The sequence below is a fragment of the Thunnus thynnus genome, chromosome 11 (genome assembly GCF_963924715.1).
Source record: "Thunnus thynnus chromosome 11, fThuThy2.1, whole genome shotgun sequence".
NCBI lineage: Eukaryota > Metazoa > Chordata > Actinopteri > Scombriformes > Scombridae > Thunnus > Thunnus thynnus.
Window position 1 is genome coordinate 17373729 of NC_089527.1, and position 19456 is coordinate 17393184.

At 41.8% G+C, this 19456-nt stretch overlaps 1 protein-coding gene across 5 annotated transcripts in view; it reads left to right on the top strand.

The window, feature by feature from the left end:
* The window catches only part of LOC137192614 (plakophilin-4-like), an 83679-nt gene that overhangs the window by 54457 nt on the left and 9766 nt on the right, over positions 1–19456 (top strand). For all 5 annotated transcript variants that reach the window (XM_067603442.1, XM_067603443.1, XM_067603440.1 and 2 more), the window contains 5 exons: positions 5299–5469; positions 9246–9456; positions 10563–10695; positions 12061–12274; positions 18701–18884. In XM_067603442.1, the coding sequence (XP_067459543.1) occupies positions 5299–5469; positions 9246–9456; positions 10563–10695; positions 12061–12274; positions 18701–18884 (913 nt within the window). The remainder of the gene's footprint in view (positions 1–5298; positions 5470–9245; positions 9457–10562; positions 10696–12060; positions 12275–18700; positions 18885–19456) is intronic.

Consider the following 19456-nt stretch of genomic DNA (forward strand, 5'->3'; position numbering starts at 1 on the left):
AGAGTTATTTTTGTCAAGGAATGCAGTCAGCTGCATCCATTTAAGTGTTTGTTTCTCCAGAGTAAGCATGCGCCAAGCCACCACCGCCCTTCATCTAGCCTGTGCCAAATGTAATCTGTTAAAGCCACGGTGAGAGGGCTGAGGGGGAGAATTAAATGACTATAACGCACCAGAAATGTGGGCCATTCATCCTCAATAGACAGCAGTATGTTATTTCTTTTTTTTTTTTGTAACAATTTGCAGATGCTTTTAGAAGTGACTGCAACCTTTCTATCAGGGGAGCAGAATAAAGAAGGCAGACGGATTAGCCTCTTCTAAGGTTGTTTGAATGTTGCTTCTTTAAGGAGTCAGGCTGCTAAGAGGGAGAGATATGCATGAAGGCTCCTGTGCCTGGGAGAGCGTGTCCCTCTCACTTGGTCACAGCTGTGCCAAAAGCCCCGTTGATGTGGCTAGGCTTTACATGGGATGAGAAGTCTCTGGTGATCCTAGACGGCCTCATTAACCCTCTTTTCATTTTCATCCTTTCTCCCCCCCCCCCCCCCCCCCCACTCCCATCTTATATTCTCTTCTGCTTCATTTTCTGTTGCTCCAGCTTTTTCCTTATATTTTACCGCTACCTCCTCCTCTGTCACATCCTCACCCCCCTTCAAACCTTTGAACAAGAGAAGCTGAGCTGACTTCCTGCCAAGCTGCTGCTAGTGGCTATTGTGTGCATTGCCACAGATTTAAAGGCTTCCTAGGCTATTGAGTGTGCCATTACAGCACACAGCAGCAGCATTACTCTGTTTTACTCCCTACCTCGCACAGCCTGCCTGCCATTTCAGAGTACTTGTTCATATGTTGTCCATAGTTAAGTTCAACCATTTCAAGCCTCAAAGCTATTTGCTTGTTTAATGTAACCTATTGATAAGTCTATAATTTTGCGCATTTGACTGATATTGTGAACCTACAATATATATTGCAGCTGCAGTGGGTTCATTTAGCAAAAAGCCATGAGAGTCCACGCTTAAAGCTAAAATATATTCACCCCCAAGTGCCTAAAATCCTCTAAGCTGCTCTAAAAGCATTGCAGCGAGTGGCTTATTGCTTTTATTAAATTATGTTGTTTTTTTAAGTTGTTTTTTTTTTCCACCAAGCAATTCCTTAACAATGAATAACAACCTGGTAGCAGGTGTGGAGTGGGCTCGGGTATTAAACAATGCAGAATGGCTCAGGAGCAGGTGGGGCGCTATTGGCAGGGGGCTACCCTGTTGTATAGGCTAAGCAAGCTTTAATACTGTTTTTTCGTAGAGAAGTTATGGGGTTTTTAAGACACAAACAACAAAACTACATTTAAACACCTCAGTAGACCAACAAAAACACATTCAGGTTACAGTTAAAAAAACAGGCAACAAAAACATTCTTAAGAAAAGCTTCAAGTTGTAACATTTTACTTGATGAAATAATCAGGCATTACAGACATCCCTGGAACTGACAAACCAGATAGCAAGTGATTGAAATGAAATTTGGAGAGAGCCTTTATTTAAAGTATGTACTGTAAGTAATGATGTCCAGTATGTGCAGAGTTTGACATTAGAATACCGTTTTCACATTCATCTGCTTCATGGGAAAAGTTTCTCCATGCTCATCTTAAATCTGAGTTTGAGATGTGCACCTAAAAACATGATTTGTGATAACAACTACTTTGGAGTCAGTCATGGTCCAGTGTGAAACTTACACAAGCATGATGTAGAAACCTGAAGCCTCCGCTGCACATATTGTGCTGCTGTGCCCAGCAGTTAAACTTTTGAACTAAAAAATATTTGCACATTCATAGATTTTGGATTCACTGTGGAAGAAGAGGGAGTAGATGTATATTTCAGAATTTAACGTTTTTATTGGAAAAACCATATCGGACACAAACAGGACACCCACCGTTCAGACTTCAGGTCAATATAGGACTGTACTATTTTGGGGTGGGATGCTTATTGACTCCCAAACACTGTAAATTTACTGTAAACACATGAACACTTGGACATCGGACATTCCCAGTGTGTGTGTGTTTGTATGTGGAGACCACACATCAGCTCAGTCTCCAGCTGAGTTAATCCCCAGTAATCAGCCAGGAAGGATACCATTCAACAGGGATTTCTCCTGAACCTCCAGATGACCGCTCCGCCACTGCCTGATAGCTAAGTGACCAGTGAGCTGGGATTTATAATATAGGCTCACCATGGCTACGATCTCAGCCTGTATGTACTCTGGTCTGCAGCCACCTGTTCAAATAACATTAATCATTAATTTAGTATATTAATTCTCGTAAGATTTCATTATGCAGCCACAAATTGGCAGGAGCTTTCGACCAGCTCCCTGATGCTCCCCCAGAGCTCGCTTGGTTTCTATACTTCTGAAGACTTCAGGGGTCAACCTCAGTCTGGCCTGGTATCTACATCTGGATTTTTCCCTCATCTTGCTCCCAGAGGCCCCCTGCTCTCAAAGGAGGCAAACATGCTTACTTATTAATGTCTTCTGTCTCAAACTGTGACAAGAATCCCTCATTTAGCTTGTTCTGCATGGCAGAATTATGGTTTAGCAGCAGTCTGTGTCTGAGCTCATGCAGTTGGAGAGGACCCAAGTGATGTCTGGAGGCTCGTGAAATGTGCAATGAGCAGTTAGTTGCCAACTGTATACCAGTCCACTGGGATTCACAGTTTAGTGAGCTTCATTGATGTGAGGCTGAACACAAACACAAACATAGGCATGCAGATCACTTAAAATGTGTGGGTATGTTTGACAAAAATGGACAGAAGGAAAGCAAACCTCTCCATGTCCACATTGTTTTCTACTTTTAATTTTATCTGTGTTTTTTTTTTTTTTTAAAACAGCTTTGAATGAGAGTGCAGTCCACAACTCATTCATGCTGTCTTCACACCTTTACAGTGATATCATGACCTTTATCGTGCCTCCTAATAAAAAATGTCATGCCACAACAACATATTTAGCCCCAAGTTAAATTTAATAAGGGGACTGATTGGCTGAAGCATGCCATGCAGTTGTGGTCAATTTTCAAGTATTAGCCCTCAGTTCATTTAGTACAAACTTTGCAGCCTGTTACCTCCTGTGCAGCAATATTAAAATCCTGTCTCAAAAGTCTCAGCATTAGATGGCATTTTGTGCCATGTTTTAATCATCATTTTTTTTATTAAAGGGGACCTATTATGCTCATTTCCAGCTCTATTTTTTTATGCATGATTCACAATTCAAAAAACATCTTATTTATCTTATACTGGCCCTTTATGTAGCTCCTCAGTTCAGCCTCTCTCTCTAACAGGCAGTCTTAGCTCCTGTTTCTTTAAGGCCCCCCTCCCGATGAGCCCACTCTATTCTGATTGGCCAGCTTCCGGAGGCCTGCAGAGGGGCAGCAGGTATCAGTCGTGTTAAGTTACCGCTGATGAAAACCCAACATTTCCTGCTTAACTGCTTCATATTAAAAGTTTTTAAATGACTAAATAATGGGAACCTTTTATTGTGAAGAATTCATAGGAAATTAAATGTGTCTATCACCGAATTAGCGGAGCTTTGTCAGCAGCGCTAAAAAACGGTCAATGCAACAAGTTCTGGAGATATTTGGAGCTCTTTGTTCAGCGAATCAGTTAGAAATAATGCAGGGAGGAATAGTACAAGCAGAAACAGCCACAGTAATGATGATGTTTTATAAAGAGCTGCAGACAACCAGCACACCTCTAACAGGTAAACGACTTATTTTACTTTGCTGTGCTTGAGCTTTTTGCTCTTAGGGATTACTTTTACATACATTAACGTCTTTATTTGAAACTTTGGCCACGTTTAATATGAACATCCAACATTGTAACAATATATATATGACAGAAAATAAGGAAGCACACAATTGGTCCCCTTTAATGTTATTTTGTTTCATTGTGGATGTTTCCTGTTTTCTACCAGTTTAGAATGCCCTGTGCACTACGGTCATTGGGTGCATCACTATTAATTGCATCCGTGTTTCCCTCAGTTGCGTCTTTTCCTTGCTCCCACTGAAGATGTGAAGAGAGGTTCAAGGAAAAGATGTGAGTAACGTGTAAAATGAGGAAACACTTCTATAGAAATGAGACGTCCTTTCCTTTGATCGGCCATGTAAAGCAACAACAGTTTCTGATAGAACAGCACAGCTGGATCAGCTATCAGTCGGCTTTAACATCTCTGTAGCGACTTTTGATGGCTTGGAGTTTGTATTTGCACACATGCACTGTCCAAATAATAATAAAGGCACACAGTTATCACCACCAGTGCAGCAGTGAATTCTTTCTGTATGTTTTACCTTAAACTGACAAACAGTGGAGCTCACTACTCTTGCATCTGTATTTATTGATATTCTTATTGTATATTCCTTATTTAGTAATCCTTGTAATAATTAGAATGTCTTACACCTCCTCTCCCTGACTATAATATCATCCATGATGTAGATTAAAAGGAAAAAAACAAGACAGAAAAACAGATCATGAAAAGAAAAAAAGCAGGTGTGAACACAGCAATCGCACTCGGATGCGGACAGAAACAACCGGACTAAGACCTTTTTGAAGAGGTGGTCTTAGTTGATTTTTTTAAAATGTTTTTTTAAATGTTTTTTTTTGTTGTTTAAATGTTTTTCTACCTTCCTTGCACTTACTGCTTTCAATTCATTTCCATCCTGTGTGAAAATCAACTTAACAAACCTGAAACTTGCTACACAGTGAGGTCACAGTGAACGTTACATCTGGTTTTATTTTTGTCAGGGTTGCAGTATCGTTTTATGGAAATAGAGTGCAGACCGTGCAAATCTGTGAACTGTATTACCATGCAACAGTGACAATAACTTTGACAACAATAAAAACAGACATTGTTCACTGTGATTCATTACCTAACTAGCAAGGATCAAGTCTGTTAAAATGGATTTTCACACCATAACAATGGATAGAAACCAATTTGGGGGAAAAAAACACATAGCATGCTGTGAGCATTTTATGTAATATGAAGCAGAAACATTGATGTGGTTCTTTAACCTCCAACATCTTTTTTCTTTTAATCTTTTGTCTATTTTTCACCCTGATATGTTTTAGACATTTAACTAATACCATTATTGAAAAAAAAAACAGTAAATAAGCTGGAGGACATTCTGTGTCTTGCTCAGTGACACTTGGGAGTAGACTGACAGATTTTGACTCAAACCTTTGACACTTTTGGCACAATTATGAGACTGTTTGTAATCACTAGACTGCTCTGCTTCTAGCTACTTATCTGCTAACCACTCTCCTACATCCTCAGGAATACGGAGCTCATATGCCAGTCAACACAGCCAGCTAGGTCAGGACTTAAGGTCAGCCATGTCCCCAGACCGCCACATCGCACCAATCTACGAGGATCGGACGTTCCAGGGCCCGTTGTACCGCAGCCCCAGCCACACCCAGCAGGGAACCCTCTACAGGAGCCCCTCAGGTATTATTTATATGGTAAAAGCCCAGAGGCGGGCAAAAAGCCTCATTTATGGACAGTAACAAACCACCCACAAATTACATGTCACTTTTATAACACAATATCTAAGACACACCCACCCCTGCATAGTGTCTTAATTGCCTCTCATCTATGGGCTGTCTCCTTATGACAGCGAAAACAAAGTTTGTGTTGCAGGTTAGGCAATGTGTATATTAGATTAGCAATGTGTTTTCACTATGACAAAATTAAGGCTTTTAGAGAAAATATAAAGGAACATTGAACAGATTGTGATTCAGAAGACACTGACATAGGGCTGTGTGATATGACGATAAATATTGTGTGACGATAGAGAAACATCTATCGTTTTATGCTCTATAGTTTATTTCATTGTGTCACAAATCACACTCTTTACAGCAATATTTTTCATCATTTGGAGTCCGTCCATCTTTTGTGCACATTACATTAATAAATTCTTCTTCTTGGTGTTTTATTCACAAAGCTTTTATTGCACTTACAGTAACATAACAAGTGTAGCTGTCATCAACTTGAGTGCTTTGTCTGTTTGACTGTCTCTCCTCTGCTCCGCTGTGTGTGCAGCACACACACAGGGGGCTCAGCCCTGCCCGTTGTGAGAAAGAGAGGAGGAGAGAAGCAGCGAGCTTCCAGCGACCATAAATGACAGCAAAATGGAGTGGAGGCTATGTTTATGTTATTCACCTAATTTATGTGCACTCGTTTCATTTCAGCTCAGTGTGAGAGTCTCTACTGCGTTTTGCTGTCATTCATGGTCACATTACTCTCCTCTGCTCTTTGTGGTTCAGCGCGGGCGGGGCTCGGCCCTCCATGTGTGTGCGCAGCGCAGTAGAGGACAGACAGTGAACCAGGTGAAGCACTCGAGTTGACAACAACTACACTTTTTACATTACTGTAAGTGCAATAAAAGCTTTGCGGTAAAAAGCAAAGAAGAGTAATTTAATTTAATCTGCACAAATGATTGACAGACAGGAAGGGGGGAAGGGACCAACAACTATTTAGTCATTGAATTTACAGAAAATTTGCTATATTGGGATATGTATCGTTATTGGGATATGAAATGACCTATATCGAGATATGAGATTTTGCTTTTTTTTTCTTTTTTTTTTGCTTAAAGTGACATGAGAAGATTGACACCACTCTCATATGAAGCTACAGCCAGAATACTGCTCTTGAAGACTTTTTTTGAGTCTCATTGTTATGACAAGACTCCAGGAAGTGACTGCACCTGGCCACAGAATAGACAACGGCACATAATCTCCTGTAAAACCGCAAATTTGTTGTTTTTATACTTCGGTTTTTGTAGGGATTAAGCAAGCAAGATATAACATGTTCATTAATGAGCTTTAGAAGTGCTGGTAGACAGATTTTGTTGCCTTTGGACGGAGCCAGCCAGTCCTTATGCTAAGCTAAGTTAACCATCTGCTCTTCTTCTTTAGCATATTGGCATTAGAGTTATCGATCCCCTCATCTAACTCTTTTCAAGAAAGTGAATAACCTTATTTCCTTAAATGTTGAACTATTCCTTTATTCACAAAAAAAATGACAACATAAGTGACAATGAAAATAACCTTTGTAGCTCAGTGACTTCCAACCCACGGTCAGTACATTGTTACCAGGCTGTGAGCAAATGACAGAAGAATATTTATCTGACTTGTTAGGATATGGGTAATGACCTTGTCCTTTGTGCGGACTGTCTGATACATCATCAGTACCCCCTGCTATTGCTAACTAATTAGACACACAAGTGTTGACAACTTTTTAGAGCTCCCTGACCAACACTGAGTTAACATAAGGTGTGTGTGTGTGTGGTCAAGATAAGCCCAAATTTTCACCAATAACATTTTCATTTCAGGCAGACACATCTTCACATCAAGAGCACTTTCTTTTTATTATCTATTACGGATTCTCCTTTTGTCTTAAAATCTTTGTCTTTCCCATTTAATCTGGGGCCCCTTGACTCTGGTGTTTTGTCGTCCTTGGGGAACACAATTTCCCTGCCCATCTGGCCTTAAGCACTACGTATATTGTGTCTTTTTTTCTTGCTTTTTCCCTCTTGCTTTCTATTTTTCTTTCCCTCTGTCATCCTCTCCTTCCCTGCCTCCCTCCCATCCTCCCTCCACTGCCAGGCAGAATGGGTGAGACATGAGTTAATAGGCAGGTACTGATATGTCATCCCACCACAAAGGAGTCCATTACCCGTGTGTCACACTGAGAATGAGAAGAAGGATGAAGGGGCCAGGGGACAGCTTGGTTACCTACTTCCACAGCCTGCTCTCTTACAGCTCTCCTGATGTTGGCATTCTCCTCTCATCGTCACCCCTGCCTCGGATACATAGCTTAGTTTTCGCTGACAAACACTCTCCATGCAGCCTTCTCCTTGGCTCACTGGAGATCTGCTTAGGCCGATAAGTCGACTAATAACTGCTATTGATGCCGTGAAGAAGCCACTATAATGTGTTTATGCCGGCTATATTGAGAAAAAGACAAATGGAGCGGAGCTGGAGGGGGTGTTCAATATGGAGTCTTTGTAAGAGCTACCACACTAGAAAAATCCAATTGTATCCCAGAGTTTTCTTTGTAATGTTGTGAAATGAAATTTCAATGGGCCATATCCCCCCACCGGTTTTCCATGCATTCTTTTTTTTTTCAGTCTTTTTCTGGAAGCTTGCACATTACTTTTTGTGCAAGTGGAAGCAAGATTTAAATGTTGATTAGAAATATTGATCCTTGGCTGACAAATGTGAAATGGGATCCAAATATTTCTGGTGAAGGTACATTATATTTGTAATTTGTCTTCCATAGTCTTTGTGACAGTGATTCCTTCTGTAAGGCTACATTTTGGGAGATAACCATATGGCAGGGTAGCGTTGCTGCCCAACATAGAGGTGCACTGATGTGAGAAATTGTGTTTTTGGAGCAGCCCCACGAGTTGACGTCTTGGTTTCTGGTAGGAGGGAGTTTGAGCACGCACATGCCCAGTCCTGTTGCCTGATAGAGATCTGACCAGTGGAGCAGTCACGCTGCCACAAATCACGTGGCTCTGGTGAGAAGGAGGGCTAGAGCCAGCCAGCTTGTTTATGCAGTCCTGTGTTTGTGACCCATTGTGTTAAAAAACTGGGTCATAATATCACTTGAAGCGAATGAAAACAGGAAAGATGACAAAAGCGATATGCTGTCAGACTGAATATTGGACCTTGTCTGGAAGGATGACTTCTCTGCATGCTTTTGTTTGTGATGCTGCTGCTTTACTAGTGTGTCTCTGACTGTTTTTGGAGCAGGTCATGTTTTACCATTGCCTCTCTGCTGTGTTTGGCAAAATCAGCCTAAGAATACAGTGGCGCAAAGGAGCAAGAAGGTGCTAAGGAAAGGATTCGCAGATCATCGAGCAGGTTGAGTTTTCCTGGGCTCTTTGAAAACCAGCAGGACCCCTCCGGCTAAACACAATCTTGTAAAAACAAAACAACAAGGAAACAGGCCTTTGAAGAAGACTTCTGTTTTTTGGGAGCTGTGTTTTATCCTCATCATTAATTGGTTCCAGATTTGAGAATTTGCTGAGTCTGTCAGAACGGCTGCATGTTTGTATTTTCAGCTTGGTTTTAAGTTATATGCTACTCATGTACAGAGCTCAGAGTTTATCTGAAAAGGTCTGAAATGTTGCTAATCTCCACTAACCTGCCTTTGTCTGTTTGCATGTGTCTTCTGTTTACATTTTCCTTCTAAAAGTTTTGTTTTTTGGCCCCCAGGTGTGGGGAGTCTCCAGCGGACATCCAGCCAGCGCAGCACCATGACCTACCAAAGAAACAACTATGCTCTTAACACAGCAGCCACTTATGCTGATCCATATCGCTCAGCACAGTACCGGCCCTCTGATCCCAACTATACTCGTCAGGCCGTTGTCATGGATGATGGTGCCACCCGCTCCCCTTCCATAGACAGCATCCAGAAGGATCCCAGGTAGGCACTGGTCACATTTTTAAACTACAGCACTAATATGTAGTCAGTGGTTAGTAACCAGTGTAGCATAGCACGACCCAGTGATCCAAAGAGACTGCTTATGCTTACAAGGCATCGCTGTTCTGCTGGGTCAACAGCGGTGTCCTCTTACTATTCAAACAGTGAGCTCCCCGGGTAGTCGCATGCAGCTCTACTATGCCTGGCCACCTAACAATGGATTCTCACACACACCGAATTACTGCATCTGCTCTTGTTGTACAGACACATGTAAGCGTAGAGAGAGGGTGGACATCTGTGGTAAACCCCTGACTTTGCACATTGGGGGCTTTGTTTGCACCTATGTATGTTGCTGTAGTGCAAGTACTTGAAGTGAGTGTAACAGGGAGAGTGTCGTGACCCAGGTCTGATCAGGAAGTGCATCGGGGTAAAGTTTCCCAAATAATATTTGTTTAACAGGATTCCTGTCTAGGGAAATACATGAGTGTTAATTTTTCAGCTTTGGCTTTGTGCTCTGACACAATCAAGATAAAAAGTGTTTGACCAGCCTGGAGTCTTGCTGCACATAATTCACTAAACAATTTAAGAAGGAAGCATTTCTGCTACAACTCAAACCCAAATAATCTAATTCATCACCTGGTTTTAGATGCACATAACTGCTACTCTGTTCTGTTTTATCTATATTTTTTTTACAAATACAGAGACAGAAGAAACTTATTAAAGTAACATACTAATAAATATACAGCAGAGCTTTTTATTATTAACTTTTGAGTGTAAAAAATGCTCCCTTAAGTGTATTTCAGTCTAAGAGATGCATTCCTCACTCCTGTGAAGAAAATGGAACTGAAAAAAAGTTTTACCTTTCTGTAATGTACTGCATACAGAAATGCAATAATCCAAGTGTGACCAATGTGGATTGTCATATAGAGCCAGATGTGAATGTAATTTCCTGGGCTTATCAGGTTGCCCTGAGGTGCTGAAGTATTCATTTTGAGAGAAACTGTGCCTGAGGTTTTTAAGGGAACACTCTTCATTGATGCCTCTGTTGTCATGCTGATACTTTTGTGTGTGTGTGCCCCCCCCCCCCCCCCCCCCAACTGTGTTTCTAGGGAGTTTGCATGGCGTGACCCAGAGCTAACGGAGGTGATTCACATGCTGCAGCACCACTTCCCCTCAGTGCAGGCCAACGCAGCAGCCTACCTGCAGCACCTGTGCTTTGGCGATAACAGAGTGAAAACTGAGGTAGGCGCCGTACCACTGCTCCTATACTGTGTCTGGGTCAAAATCTATACTCATCCATCTTAACATCTGATAATTATTACACATTATCTGCAGTTTTTGTCTATTTATCAGTAGCAATTGTGTCATGTTTGAAGGGAAACCGCAGTTAATTGCAATTTGGGTCATTTTTTTTGTAGTTCCGGCCATTCATTCTATTGGTTATTTGCTTAAGACCCCTTTTACACTGTGCGATTTTGGGCTTTTGGAGACCAAAGTTGACAATTTTGGGAGAAACGTGGTAAAATCTTTTGTCATCAATCCAAAACAGTGGTCTTAGATCACACTGTGAGACACATCAGACAACCGATTTGAATCTTTGACGACCAAAGATAGCAGAAATTTAAGACCAAATTCTAAAAATGTGACAACTCGTCTACAAACAAACCAATCAGAATACAACATGAAATGATACAGAATACACAGGCCGGCACGACATTTCATAAGTGCAGTGGGTGCCCAGTTTTCCTGTGCAATGAGACATTATTAGCGACTTTATGAGTCTGCTCACTCTTGGTTTTGCCTTCAAATGAAGTGCTTGCTAATCTGGCCAAACTGTCATCTTGTTTACAACCTGACCAATAGGGCCTATTTTTAGCTACAACTCAGCGTGCAGCCGATCATTTGTGTAGCCAGTTCCAGGGTGTGTCCGTGTGTACATTTTTCCGCCAAAGCCTGTTCTTTCCATTGACTGTTCAGTCATTCTGTAGATTCCCTCTTGAAGAAAGTGTCAAGTTGGTGGAGGAGGGAACAAAAGCCGGTCACCACACCTGGGCAGGGTCCTGTAGAAAACAGCAACAGTTACAAAAACCTAAACAGACATAGAAGCATCCGTTACAACCCTATTTTTGCCCTCAAACATTAAAGGTCAAGCTTGTCCGTTTTTGCTTCAGTATGTTTTGGTGAAAAAATTTACACTTTGATAGGAAGGCACAGGAAGACGAATAAATCATCGGATACGAAGGATATATTTTTTATTCTCAGATGCCAAATGTCAACATATCACAGTAACAGTTCAGACCACATAATGAAAAGCCGGAAGCTTATTTTTATTTCTTAGCACGCTTCATTCTTTGCCCCAGATGAAAATGTAAATGTAGTCTTTCCATCTCCTGTGGTTAAGGCTTTTTCTGTGGTCATAGATTAGCATTACTTTTCTAAATAATTTGTATGTCGTATGAATACATTCCTTGTGTGTAGATTCTCTTGTCACATGAATAAATGCATGATTTTGCTCTCTGCAGTATGTAAACTGAAAAAAATGTATGAGTGGTCCGCCTTTCCTACCTGATAATGGTGTGTTACGGCCTTCGTTCACCCTGTTCACAGGTGTGTCGACTCGGCGGAATCAAACACCTGGTGGACCTGCTAGACCACAAGGTCCTTGAGGTCCAGAGGAACTCTTGCGGAGCTCTGAGGAACCTTGTTTATGGGAAAGCGATGGATGACAACAAGACAGCTGTGAGGAATGCAGGAGGAATCCCAGCTCTGCTCCGCCTGCTGAGAAAGACTGTAGATGCAGAGGTGCGGGAGCTTGTCACAGGTGAGTCAGCATGTGAGGGCACTGTATTAGCCGTGTAGTGAATTCTAAGCATGATAGTGTTTTTCCACCCACACCTTTGAGAATATGTGCATGCGGTATCCATACTGCTTCTTTATCCCTCCACCCCACTATGTGACAGGACAGGAACATCACACAGCTTGGGCAGAAGCTGCTGAATTATTTACCTGACAAACCTAGGGGTGTTTTGGAGAGATAGTTCAGTACTGTGTTGATTAGGTTGCTCATGAGTCTTGATGTGGTCTCTAAAGTGTTTGATGTGTCTGTTGTCGTCTGAGGCTTATTAACCATACAATATTGCTCCTAGAGATAAGGTGTGAATTAATATACTCTAACTAAACAATTAGACTGCTTACTGTGGTGCATTTTAAGATTAGGATTGTCGCAGTCACAGAGGCTTTTCCTTAAGTTCCTGCCCCTGCTGCATATGATATATGCAAAGAAGTAAAAACCCCATTTCCACAGGTGTTACGTCCCAAAAATGTCCAGGGGATGAGGGGAGTAACAATAAAAAATTAGCTCGGGGGAGGGGGGAGGAAGAGAGGGAAATGGATGTGTGAATAAAATAAAGAATTTATTTACAATATAAACAAACAATCACTGTTTCACAGGAATTTTCCAATAACACTAACAGAAAGCAAACTTCTTCTTTAAAAGGAAGAGGTTGGTCTACCTCTAACAGAGACAACAGACAAAGTTAAATTAAGTTAAGCAAAAGTCAGAAGCAATCACCACCCTCCCTCCATCACCAAAGGAGTAAACCTACTAATCCCAGTACACAACCACTCGAGTATGGTTAACCATCACACGGCACAAATGCTCCCAAGTGGCCCACTGGCCCTGTCTGCAGCTCGCCTCAAGCTTTTAAGCTCCAGGCCTTGATATCTTGATTGATCACCGGTGTGATCCACCACCCACTGGAGGAGTAGAGAGGGGGATGGCAGAACCTGTAGAGACACAGGAGAGGAAAAACACATACAGGTTTCATATTCTTTTATTAAGTGTGCTTCACAGCGTTCATTCTCTCTCTGCAAACAGCTGTCCCTGACGATCTGCTTGTCAGTCTCCTCTTTTTCTGCATCGGATCGTGTGAGGCTCACGTGTGTTTGTGTGTCGTCTGAGCTCTGCAAACAGGTTATAAATCTGTGTTGTTTAGGATCAGGGTGGAGCACTACAGAAATAAGCAAGGCAAGACATTTGGCTCCCAGGTGGCTGAGTCAGCTGTTTGTGCTCCGCTTCAGCCCCCGCTCTAACATGGTCTCAGGTTACAGTCCAGTGGTCTCCCGAAGGAAAACAATACAGCCGTAACATGAACACAACACTCTCTAGCATTTGTGTATTATTTGGGAAGAGATTGTCTTCAGTTTCCTGTTTTAATTACATGTCTGTTTACTTAGCTTAACACACCCCGAAGGAGAAAATAATCAACTTTTTAGAGAGCACAGAAACATAATTTGTCTCCGCTCAAACTCACTCCACTTGTGTTGAAGCAAAATTAAGTACACAAGGGTTTATAACTGAAAACAAACCACTGAAATGTCCTTCTCCGCTCCCTTCATTTAAATTTCAAAAAGCTACACAGACATCTGCTGCCCAATCAGAGTCAGCAGCTTTAATGTGAGCTCTGTTGAAGTTTTTTCCCTTTCATCCACTAGTCAGTGAGCCTGCTGTGTGTAATTGGTAGTGCAGGCCCCAGTATGGGGAGCAATTAGAATAGGTCAGCAGTGCTGCATCACCTCTGGTTAATTACGGCTGATGAGAACAATCCACATAAAGAGCTTTCAGCTAGATGACAAGGGCATCCTACACCAAAGCTCTAAGTGGAGCAGACAGAAATCATTGGCTAGTACTTCACCGACAGCTCCCCTCTACTTGTAAAGCATTCTTTGGGCAACATTTATAATTTGAATCGTACAATAATTTGAGTCATTCAAAGGTAGTTAGCTAGAGACGCTTCGGGGTTCCCACTGTGCCGGTGGCTCCTTCTCGACTCCCCTGGGAGGTCCAGGTGTCGGCTTTGCTTCATTAGGTCTAGCTGCAAGAACAGGCCACCCCCGCCCCCAGCAGGTCAGGGGTCATGTTGTGGGGACACAGAACGCAACCTCAGCCCCTTTTTACCTGCCTCGTCTCCCAGCAGTTGTTGTGGTTATAGCTCTTTCCTCAAACAGCCCCTTCTATCAAAAGGCCAAGCCTCACAGCGCTGTCATTAGCCGTAATGGCCGTGATACCTGAATCTGGCTCGTACATGCACACACATACACGCGCAAAAACAATGTTTTGTTACCCTTTGTTAGATATTGCATCACTTCTCTTATCTAGGCTTTACTTTGGCAAACTCAACTACATACTTAATCACAATTTCATTGTTTGAGTTTTGAGTGTGTGTTTTGCTCTCACATAGCTGAGTGTTTTCATAGATAATCATTTGTTCTTACAGAAAAATATGTGTTTAATGTAAAGACTCAACTGTTGACACACACTCGCTGCAAAAAAATCTATTCTCTATATCTTGATTGTTTAGGTGATAAGCATACAAACCCTGTGTCTCTAATTGCATATAATCATAGTCTTCCTCCCGCATTATTATCACTAGTAACTTCACTGCAGTCATATTATAGCCTTTGTTGTCTGGGGTGGATGAGCTGCAGTGAGTGAGAGTGGAGTAGAAACTATTGACTAAAATGGCATACAACTCTAAACCTGCAGACATAAAGAATACAACTCAGTGTAATATAAATTATAAGTGCTGAATGAAGATTACATATTTTAGCACCATCTTGTCATTATGTTTTCTATTTTTTTGCTCCAGTCCTGCTCTTTATTAGTATAAAAATGTATAAAGTTTAAAAATATAGTCTTTTGGAAACTGGAGAATGTGAAATATGTGAAACTCTATCTATATAACTGTCTTTTTTCCCCTTTTGTCACACTATTTTGCAAAAGACATTAAACGACTTCCAATTCAGACAAAGATTAACGGAATAGCATCAACACACATGCGCCCAGTTGCCAAATGTTGGCATCGATCGCTGTGTTTTTGTTTGAGAACAAAGAACGGAGAGGACTTTTGATCAAATGAAAAATGAGAAACTTAATTTGATCCAAAAATAAATACACTTCTAGCCGTGAGCAGCTATACACTGACTTCGACTGAGAAATGAGAAACACCCACTAACCTCAAAAGTACATACCAAGCTGCCTGTGTGAGGTTTAGTCGATGCAGCATTGACAGGTTTCCAGTTCAGCTCCCAAAAATTGATAGGTTAATAAACTGGACAGTTTTTGAATGATCAGCAGCTTTTCATTGATTGAGGTAAATGCCCACCCAGGTACTGCACCTGCTGATATCATGGTTTAAGAGACAAAGATTGTCATTCACTTTTTTCCCAAGATTAATTTAATCTCTGTGCACCTTAAGAAGAGAGGCTTCAGAGATGCGTTTAGTCATCAAAAGTAAAAAATGCACCGTTAAACAAAAAACTTAATGTAAATTAGTGAGGTTTGTGGTTGTAGGATATAGGAGATTAGACAGATTGGAACAAGTTATCAATCTGTCTATGAGTTATTGGACTGAATCCAGAGACCTAGTTGGTATCTGGATCACTGTAAATACACAAGTTCACTATATTTTCTTCAAATTTGCTGCAACATAATTAACATAGGGCCCCGACAAACGCACCTGACTTCAATGACCTAGCACCACCAAACACAGTATTAACACTCAAGTTCAAACGAGACACTCACTATATTCTGAACGCTCGAGGATAAGTGTTGCGTATTTGTAATTCAACCTACCAGTTTGGTGCCAGTGTGAGTCTGTTTTAGCAGCCTGTTTATATGCTCATAATATAAATTAAGAATATATCTGATAAAAAGTTGCTGCTGGCACTTGCCAGGTTTTGCTTTGCTTTGCCTTGCTTTACTTTACACCGGCATTGTCAGCCCGCTGTTTTGCTTGTGGCAGAAGAAAAGCAAAGATGAAGACGACAAACAAGGATAAATTGCACTGAACGGATGATATTATTGATTTTCTGCATGAAAAATCTGTTGAATGGTTGCTGATAAGGGTCAACTGTTCCAGACACAATGCAGACACAGTGGGCAACGGTCAGTGAGGGCTCAGTGGTGCTGCCTAACTGACTACTGGCTAGGTGTATCGGGGACCTCAGACTACTATGTCATACAAATTCATTCCCTTCTGGCCAGTTAGTGCCTGATCACTGATCTTTTGACATTCAGCCTCTCTGTTTTGCGTGAAAGCCCCAGAATCTGCTACAGCCAAGCTACCTCAAGCCAAAAGAAATATCCATCCAGTATTCAGTTCTTGGATCAATGGTTCAGCAGCTGTTACAGACATCCTAGCTTCATCTTTTCTTTTTCACCATCTCTCTATTGCACCTGAGTCTAAATCTGATTAGACTATTGGCCTTGGCGGTATAACATTGTTTAACTTGGGTCAGTGTTTCCAAGCCAGGTCAAGGCACCTGAAATCATGCCACTGAGCAGAGAACAAGGTTTAGAACTCTGTTTACACACACACACACACACACACATATATCTGCTCTATCTGACTGTCAAATATGATGTATGGCTATTGCTGCTGGTGTTGCACCACTGACAGCGTTGTCAGTCATACCTCGGTGAATTTGCCTGTTGATTTCTCCGGCATGCCGCCTCCTCCACAGGACAAGTCTGAAATCCTGCAGAGAATGTTCATTCCTACAAATTGACATTTAAGTGGGCGTGGAGGAACGTGTAGGTAGGGGGAGTGGATTGTGAAATTAAAAGGACCAGGAAAGCTGGTCAACAGGCGTGAGAATTTATGTGTTATCAGCACATTAGTGGTGCTATTTCAGGGGCAGTCGTTGTGTGTCTGAGTGTCCCGTGAGAAAGGCAAACACAGAGCGAGGAGCAGCTCTCAATCACCGGTCAGATGCATTTGATTGAAATGTATCCCACTGCCTGAGTATATCAGAGATGTTATAGCCCACCTGATGCTACGGCTTCAGCATGCGGCCCCACACACACACTGCTGGCAAGCTCAGATAAGAAACACATGCTGCATTTTAACTTTGGAGAGCCAAGTATCATTTGACTCTCAGCTTTGTTTTGATATTAATAATTATGAAATAAATAATGAAATGATATTTAAGGATTTTAATGGGTTTTGAAGCACTGATGTAATATTAATAAAGATAACAGTAAGTGAACTGACTAGAAGAGGCACATATCTGTCTGTATAGCTTATAGCTTGCAAGCGGTGTTTCTGAATGGGGCTCCTGCGGCCATATGATACACTATTATCATCTCCACTGGTTCAGTTAAAAAGAGAGGGGGGGTCAGCATGTTGAGAGGACATATACATTGAGGTTGAGAAAGTAGAAGTCAGGAAAGCTCGTTATTATATATTTTTTTACCTCTGTCAGTGAGGTGTCCTTGTTTACGAGTCACAGATACAAACACAGAGTTCAGTATAATGACTTGCCCTAGTCTGCTGGTTGTGTACTGTGTTCTGTATTTACAAAACCAAGGTTAGTGACTTGTAGAGCAAAAACAGGGTACAAACATGCATCATGTAGTCTTGAAGCAATAACATTCAGACCCACTAACACACACACACGTGCGCGTACTGTATTTGTATGTTGCAGTTTTGTTGTGGCAACGTTCTCGTGCATTAGCCGTGCGTGTAGCCCTGCGTCTTTACAGTAGATTGCAGCTCACGCGGTGTTAGCCTCCTCCAAGGTTAGTGGTGCCCTGCAGGAGTCAGCCTGTGCCTTTAGTATAAGCCTAGCAGCAAGAGCCATCTAATTAGAAGAACATGCTACATACTGGCTAATCCTTGACAGATGCAGCATCAAAGGCTGCTAGGACTGTGCATGATTATCAGTGGTTACCAAAAGTATATTTTGAATTGAGTGAAATGATAGCATAATTTCTGGAGACTGTACATTATTTATATTTCATTTCATATGATTGAGCCAATGCCATATGGTTCCCCGCCCCGTCCTCCTTTTTTTTTTCATTTCAGGCAAATAATCTTCACCCTAAGGATATTCTGCTGAGAGGAAATTTGATGTGAATATCTGATGCCTTCATGCTAGAGCCGTGGTTTTGTGTGTGAAGTGGGGTATTTTCACTTGTGCTCTCTCTCTCTCTCTCTCTCTCTCTCTCTCTATGTGTGTGTGTGAGCCTCTTATCGTGTGGCAGCATGTTTTCCTCTTGGCTAAATGTGTGTGTGTGTGTGTTTGTTTGTTCGCGGACACATCCACACACACTGAGCTATTAAAAGCCCAGGCTGTTGTTAGTATCCTTGTTGGGTTACCCTAACTGCACATGACAAGTGACATAACTGGAGGCTTGCGTGCCTTGTTTGTTAATGGCTGTGTTGGCGCGCCGGTGTCTTCACAGGGGTGCTGTGGAACCTGTCGTCATGTGACGCCGTCAAGATGACAATCATCCGGGACGCCTTAACGACTCTGACCAACACTGTGATCATCCCTCACTCTGGATGGAGCAGCTCCACCTTCGATGACGACCACAAGCTGAAGTTCCACTCGTCGCTGGTGCTGAGGAACACCACAGGTTGTCTGAGGTAACCACCTGATGCACACATTTGGCGCTAGCACCCCACAGTGTAAAACGGACGCTATTGCATCTAGTGTGGAATGAGCTCATACTCTGGCTTCTCTGAAAATAACTATGTTGACCAAACCCAAACATTAAAACAATAAACCTGCTGCAAGTTGTTTTTAGAGACCAACGAGGTGTCACATATGCACATATGATGTGTGTATTTTAGTCATACAGGGGTTTAATATACTAATATTTAATATTAAATAGTCATGTTTTAGTCAAATAGCTTCAATTTTGACATCTGTTTCAAAGCCATCCTCATTTCATAGACTATTGCACTCAAAAATGATGTAATATTTCCATCTTCCCTCCTGGGGCGTCTTCCTTTGAAGACATTGTGCTGCATGTGGGGCTCAACCTTTAATTGTTGACAACCAGTTGAACTGTGTGTGTGTGTGTGTGTATGAGCTTGTGTGCTTGTGAGCACACTTGGTTAGTTCCTTATTTACTCAGCAAAGTGCCATAATGATTTCAGTCAGACCACACACACACACACACACACACACACACACACACACACACACACTTCAT